Raw genomic sequence first — 7670 nt, 5'->3', positions numbered from 1 at the left:
TTTGTGCACAGCCAGCCTTGTACTCTTCTAGGTTTCAAAAAACTGTCGTCCATAAAATGCGTTGCACAAATTCGAACATCTGGGTTGTGCTGTTCTGTTGTAAATAAATCTTAACCAATGATTCCTAATTGCATCTACTTCCGGAAGGCCAAATAAAGTGCTTTTGCTTTCGCACTGAAACACACAGCGTCTCCCTGACATGGCTGCATCCACACGACTGCTGTTCCTGAAACCACGCCTTATTTCTTTGCGTACACATTTGGGCGGCATTATGCTAATATTTCCACATAGAGACGTAGATATGTGGGGGCGTGTTAGAACGAGCCGTTTTAGGTAGGTGTGGCCGACTCTTAACTTTTATAAAGAATATCTCTTTGGATTTGAGACTTTAGTCTTTGCAACTTTACCGATCTTCTTTATGCACCAAGAGCTTGTAACACTCCAAAGAGAAAGGAAAAATTGAAATCGCATCATATGACCCCTTTAATGTTTATTTGTTTACTTTTAAGGTTTGTTTACTTATTTTATTTATTTGTTTTTTTTATTTAAGCTTTATTTTAATTTCACTAAATAATAAAATGTTAAAATATGTATATATTTTTAGTGGTTTATTTATTTACATTGGTAACATTACTTTTTATATTGTGTTGAACAAAAAATTACTAATACACTTAATATGCTTAATCTGTTTTTAAATGCATAGTTTTTTAACTTTATTTATTTATTTGACTAGTTTTATATAATTTCTTTATTTTTTTAAGTTTGATTTAATTGTGAGGAACATATAATTGACTTTTAAATACATGGTTTATTTATTTTCATTTGTAATATTATACTGTCAACAAAAAAATGTAAGACTATCAGTATGAAATTTAGTTGTTTTTTTTGTTTTTTTTTATTTGTTTTAAACTAGCCATAAATAGTTTTTTAATGGTTCATTTATTTAAATTAACGTTACTTTTTATATTGTGTTGAACAAAAAAATTACTATTTATATAATCTTTTTAATCTATTTCTAAATACGTGGATTATTTATTTTCATTTTTAATATTACATTGTCAACATTATTTTGTAATTTCATTTCATTTTACTTTATTTTATTTTAATCTTTAACATTTACTTTTAAACTAGCTAGCTATGAACGATTTTTTTATTTCTGTTAATTCTGTGTGATAGTGAAGTTTATAAAACAGAGAGTTCCGGTCCTTGATTCTGATTGGTTGAGCCAAGTTCGAAGCTGTTCTAAATTACTCAACGAACATACACCTTTGTTTACGTCTGTGTGTTGCTCGGCAACCACTTTGTTGCAACCACAACCGTTTCTGAGGAACTACATTGTTTGGTGGAAGAATACTGTTTTTATTATCATTACACTTTATTTGCTCTGTTTTATTTTGTGAAACCTAACTACGTATATGGAATAACCGTTTTATAAAAGCAATAAGCCCCGTGAAGCCGTGGTTTACAGTGAATTTATAACAGCTTCGCGTCATGCCTAAGAACGCTCCTTAGCTGTTATAAATTCACTGTAAACCAAGGCTTCTTGGGGCTTATTGCTTTAGTATAATGAGAGTGTGTGTTTGGCAGGTGTGGAGGAGACATCATGGTGATCGAGGTGCAGGAGCAGGCGGGTGCGCTCAGGGGTCGTGTGATCGCCGTGTTGACGCCGCCTGGAGTGTCCGAGTACGGGTATGTGTGTCAGCGGCCAGTCACACATTAATAACCACACACGATTCCACACTGTTCGTGACACCAATCGCCTGTAGCAAACCGAAATCAGTGATGGATGTAGCGCTCTGCTGCCGCCGCAAACAAGCCCAGACAGATTCTGCAGACCACTTCTGCATTTATTTTTGAGGAGAAAACCCCTCAAAGCACTCTTTCTGCTAGACGAAAGCCAATCAAACCTTAATAATATTTAAAGCTGCTTGCATTTGCACCAAAATATAGTAGTGCAACTGATTAAATGGATTAAAAACAGATTAAATCATCTGCATGAAAAAAAGATGGCTAAAATGAGCAGTTGTAATTCAGTTCTTCATAAATCTGATAGATTTCATGCACACACAGCAGACATGTGTCCTATAAGAGCCCAGCAGCTTCACATGAACACATTAAAAACCCTCGTGAAAGTCCTTTACAAACGCAAAGCCTAAAGCTCTCATCTGGGTCAAATTAATTGCACTGATTCCTCAGGACACACAGATTTCTTGTGCATTTTGATTTTTGTCTGAGCGTCCATGTCGCCTTGTTTATATATTTGTTTACTTTTTAAAGAGTTTATTTATTTTAAAGTTTCTAAAACGATTGAATTTTTTTTTTATAATATTATCATATATATTGTTAATATATATTAAATATATAATATTTATTTATGGTTTATTTATTTATTTTGATTTTAACATTACTTTAAACTAGCTATATATGAAATATTTTAATTTTTAATATTTTTAATTTTTGTTATTTTTTATCGATCTTTCACTGCTATACATACCAAATCTTTTTATTTATTTTTAAATGTAATGTTTTTGTAACATTGCTTTTAAACTACCATATATATTTATATTTTTTTATTAACTAAATATGATATATATTTGTACACACACACACACACACACATATTTATATATATATATATATATAAAAACTAGCTAGTGTGTATATATATAAAAATATGATTTATTTATTAGAATTTTGTAATTGCATCGACCAGAAATTTCACCAGCTACACAGTCAATTCTTTGTTTGTTTATTAAATTGATTTGATCTAGCTTATTTATTTATATTTCAGTGTTATTTTCTTTCATTTAAATAATTTATTATGGTTTATTTATTTTACATTTTTTATTTATTTTAAACCGTATAAAAATTGGACCTGCAGTACATGAAATCTTTATTTTTGTAATATTTGTTTTATTTCAACTGTACAGGTAAAACCTGTCCCACTATTGTAATAGATGTAAAGAGGCAGGAGCATGCATGCATGTGTCAGGTATAGATCTCCTCTGGAGTTCTGCATTCTCCCTGTTCCTCATCTTCTCACGGTTCATTTAGAGAATTGATACGTCCTTCATCATGACTGCGTCTGATCGCTTTCCAGGCCACAGGCTGAAGGAGGAGGAGTGAGAAAACAAGGAAATCATCAATTACAGTATCCAGAAGCAGCCAGAATGATAAAACACACCGGCGTTTCATAAATAATTCAATTAGTCTTAATAATCACAACCTTTCTGAAGAAAATGCGAATGGCTGCCAGCTTTATTAGTGTGTTTGTGTAGGTTTTCAGAGGGAGCTTCAGTTGAAGTTAGCGTTGTTCTGAAATGTTTATCATAAACTGGTCTCTGTCCGCGCCGGCTCTCAGCTTAAACACACATTCATCACACAGTCGAGGCTTTCAGGCCTGTAACTGCTCCTCTATGACAGTTCTGCAAAGAGTCCAGGTTATTTTCTTCCTCTCGTCCGTCTCTCAGGACTCTGGCGGAGGCGGCGCTCGTCGCAAAGGACACCGTTGTGTGCGGCTTCCGTAAAGAAAACATGGCCTGGTGCCTGGCTGTCTGGAGGAGCTGGGGAGGCCGCGAGCTCGAGCTCTTCTACCAGGGATACGAGGAGCTCGGCCGCTTGGAGAGCAGTCTGAGGAAAAGGAGGTAGCTGTGTAAACGCGTGTGTGTGTGTGTGTGTGTGAGACGGAGAGCACAGATACAGGTGTTGAGCGTGGTTACGGGACCAACTGGAGGGAATAAACACACGTACTGTATATGGACTTGAGGAAATATAATCCTGCAGGACTTGGCCACATACACATTTCATATATATATATATATATAAACACAAGCAGATTGAATGCCACACATGCCGGATGCATAAACATATATATTCAGCCTCAAGCGTTTGGAAGTGCGTTGATATATGAGTACATTTACATTTGTGTTCCCAGAATGCATCAGAATTCACGAAACTAAGGGGTTTTGCATTCATGAACCTGTGTGTGTGTATGTGTGTGTTTAAATGGCAAGAAAGAGATTTATGAGGTGTGATGCCGGTTATTTGACTTGATCAACGTTGTCTCAAGTTAATCAGCAAACTAGATGTGCCTTTGATGAAGGATGTGCTGTTTTAGACCCACGATAAGACGAGAATCAATGAAACCGCTTGGGAAGCTCCGCCCACACAGTGAGGTCATAATGGAGTGGAACAGTTCCGGAAGTATTTTTCCCATTCATTTTTTCCCATAGGGATTTTAAAACGTCTTTGAAGCAAAATAATAATAATAATAAAATAAAAAATAAAATAAAATAGAAACATTTGTTTTTCTACATTTCAGTTACATTTTTCTCTAACTCTAACAATGCCTGGGAATGTGATTATGATTTAGCATAATTAACAAATCGCAAAGACTGCGGTGTAATAATATAAATATGTAATTTTGATATAAAATAGTATATAAATCTGTGGACTTCCACCAAAATAAAGGCAAGTAATGTTTAAAAGCAAAGAAAAAATAATTTTTTTTTATATAAATTCTTTACCTTTTTTTGTTTTGCGTTTTTTAAGTTGTTATTATTATACAAATTTATTATGAAATTCTTTGTTTTTCCCTTTTTTAATGAAATATAATGTGCACAGAGTTTCATGGCCGGAAAGAAATATTTATGGCTGGTAAAATTTCGCATGTAACTGGCCATAGGCTAGTTATTAAAAGTGTTAGTTTAATAAAACATGTATAAATAAGCAATATATGTTTAATATATGGGTATGAAAATGTTCTTTTATTAGCAAATAGCAAGTTTGCTTGATGCCATTCTCTGTAGAATTGTGGGTAATGTAGTTTTTCACCAGGAATTCTGCTGTTAAACGATCATTTCAAAAAGAAGTTGGAATTATGCTTCAGAAAAACGTCTGCATTAATTAACAACCTTGTAGATTTACAGTAGATCTGTCTTTAAAGGTTTATAAGTTATGATTAAAAATCAGTTCCCTATGGAGAAAGTGAATGGGATCTTTACTGCTGTTGCGCTCTGTAGGGCACATGCTGATGTTTACTGTGAATCCCAGCGCTTCTGTACAGAGTGGAATACTAGCATACTCAATACTTCCAGCAGCAGTGTGCTACGTTTGTCACATGACCTTGTCACTTTGCATGTTTAATTCAGTGTGTGGCATCTGTCAGTCTTTGAAAAATATGATTGTTTTACGTAAGTCCATGTTTTGTTTAAAATGTCTTAGCGTTTAGCTGTCTGATCACATAATGAGTAAGATGATCGCACTGAAATTAAAAGGTCAAGCCGATGCATTGCATTGTGGGATGCAGCGTTGCACACAGCGTTATGCTGCTCATTTTGGGAAGGTTATACTGTGTCTATGTAATGCAGAAGAAGTATGCTGCTCTGAACACAGCCGGGGTGATGGGAATCTCTGATGCAGATGGGTTTGATCTGATTGTGTAGTGTTTTAATAACACCAGCATGCTGATATTTTCTGTTGTACATAATATCTGAGCGTTTCATCTCTATAGAATGAATGTTATTTATTATAGACTGTTGAAATCTCATGCTGCATGTGTAAAAAGTTATTGAACTGTAAATATTCTGAATCAGAACATGATAAATAAATCGACTGCATTTTTTATTAAAGAGACTGTGTGCAACTGATGCATTAGTGTTGCTCTGACCTGAAGAACACATTCCCAAACTACAAACAAACATTTGCATTTGCAATATCAGAGTCTTGGATTTTTTTACACAAGCCTGTTTCCACCACAGAATAAATGAAAATAGCAAATAGTTTTTTTTCTTGCAATTCTGAGAAGAAAAAAGCTAAATATAAGACTGTACAGAGTGGAATACTAGCATACTCAATACTTCCAGCAGCAGTGTGCTACGTTTGTCACATGACCTTGTCACTTTGCATGTTTAATTCAGTGTGTGGCATCTGTCAGTCTTTGAAAAATATGATTGTTTTACGTAAGTCCATGTTTTGTTTAAAATGTCTTAGCGTTTAGCTGTCTGATCACATAATGAGTAAGATGATCGCACTGAAATTAAAAGGTCAAGCCGATGCATTGCATTGTGGGATGCAGCGTTGCACACAGCGTTATGCTGCTCATTTTGGGAAGGTTATACTGTGTCTATGTAATGCAGAAGAAGTATGCTGCTCTGAACACAGCCGGGGTGATGGGAATCTCTGATGCAGATGGGTTTGATCTGATTGTGTAGTGTTTTAATAACACCAGCATGCTGATATTTTCTGTTGTACATAATATCTGAGCGTTTCATCTCTATAGAATGAATGTTATTTATTATAGACTGTTGAAATCTCATGCTGCATGTGTAAAAAGTTGTTATTGAACTGTAAATATTCTGAATCAGAACATGATAAATAAATCGACTGCATTTTTTATTAAAGAGACTGTGTGCAACTGATGCATTAGTGCTGCTCTGACCTGAAGAACACATTCCCAAACTACAAACAAAATTTGCATTTGCAATATCAGAGTCTTGGATTTTTTTACAGAAGCCTGTTTCCACCACAGAATAAATGAAAATAGCAAATTGTTTTTTTTTCTTGCAATTCTGAGAAGAAAAAAGCTAAATATAAGACTAACAACAAGATACAAACTTGTAAGATGTAAACCTGCAATTCTGAGAAGAAAAGTGTAAATTGTGGGATATAAACTCACATTTGTGAGAAAAGTCTGAATCGTGAGATAGTGTCACAGTTACCTTTATTTTTTTATTTCATGGTGGGGAAAAATATATGAGATGTAAGCTTGAAATTCTGAGTGAAAAAAAGTCAGAATTGAGAAATGTAAATTCAGATTTCTGAGGGGGAAAAAAATCTGAATCGCAAGATGCAAACTCGAAATTACAAGAAAAAAAGTATGAATTCTGTTTATATCTTGCATATAAGTTTTTTCTCAGATTTGCAAGAAACCAATTCCAAATTGTTAGATAAGATGCAATTACATATTTTTTCCAATTATAGAAAGGTTTATGGGTGCATGTTTTTGTTATTGCAGTGCAACATCTTTGCGTTATAATTTCAGTTATATATAACTATATATATATAACCCCCCACCCCCTCCCAGTGAACAGTTCTTCAAAGAACCATTTTTTCTTAGTATGAAGAACATTTAAAAAGTTTTAAAAGAACTGTTTTCCACTATAAAGAATCTTTTGTGGAATGGAACGATATAAAGATTACAGGTTCATCATGGAAGCAGATGCTAATAAAGAAGCTTTATTTTAAGAGTCTAACGTGATTCATAATGATGATACCCGAGCTATAGCTTTCAAATGATATATAGATGTTTTCAGACTGAGACGAGACGGTGTTTGAATGTGCCAAGGCTTGCAGTGCTGAGGTTACAGTTGCTTTTGCCTGCTGGCGTTACATTACATCATAAACTTCTCGTGTAGTAAAACAGCCCTGAGCTCTTTACAAGCTACACTTTTATTGCACAATCTCACATCGGCACGCATTATTAGCAGTATGCATGTGCGGTTATTCACGTGAGATGCAAGGACACATACAGTACATGAACGCTGGAGTGATGTTTGTGATGACATTAGACATTTGCCCCTCAGAAGTGCAGCAGAACAAGTTCACACAGAGGTCCTGGAGTCACATTCACTCACTGTGTTCCTGCTGCCGTGATGATGACAGGACTCACA

General features: G+C 34.6%; 1 protein-coding gene across 1 annotated transcript in view; it reads left to right on the top strand.

Moving 5' to 3' along the window:
* Nucleotides 1–4248, top strand: part of LOC107691986 (leucine-rich repeat serine/threonine-protein kinase 1-like) — a 106188-nt gene extending 101940 nt beyond the window's left edge. The window contains exons 31-32 of the mRNA XM_016490858.1: nucleotides 1588–1689; nucleotides 3471–4248. Of these exons, the coding sequence (XP_016346344.1) occupies nucleotides 1588–1689; nucleotides 3471–3648 (280 nt within the window). The 3' untranslated portion in view covers nucleotides 3649–4248. The remainder of the gene's footprint in view (nucleotides 1–1587; nucleotides 1690–3470) is intronic.
* Nucleotides 4249–7670: the final 3422 nt, after the last annotated feature.

The sequence above is a fragment of the Sinocyclocheilus anshuiensis genome, unplaced genomic scaffold, assembly GCF_001515605.1.
Source record: "Sinocyclocheilus anshuiensis isolate Anshui unplaced genomic scaffold, SAMN03320099.WGS_v1.1 scaffold426, whole genome shotgun sequence".
Classification (NCBI taxonomy): domain Eukaryota; kingdom Metazoa; phylum Chordata; class Actinopteri; order Cypriniformes; family Cyprinidae; genus Sinocyclocheilus; species Sinocyclocheilus anshuiensis.
Note: the sequence above shows the minus strand (reverse complement) of the source record. Positions and strands in the feature narration are given on the sequence as shown.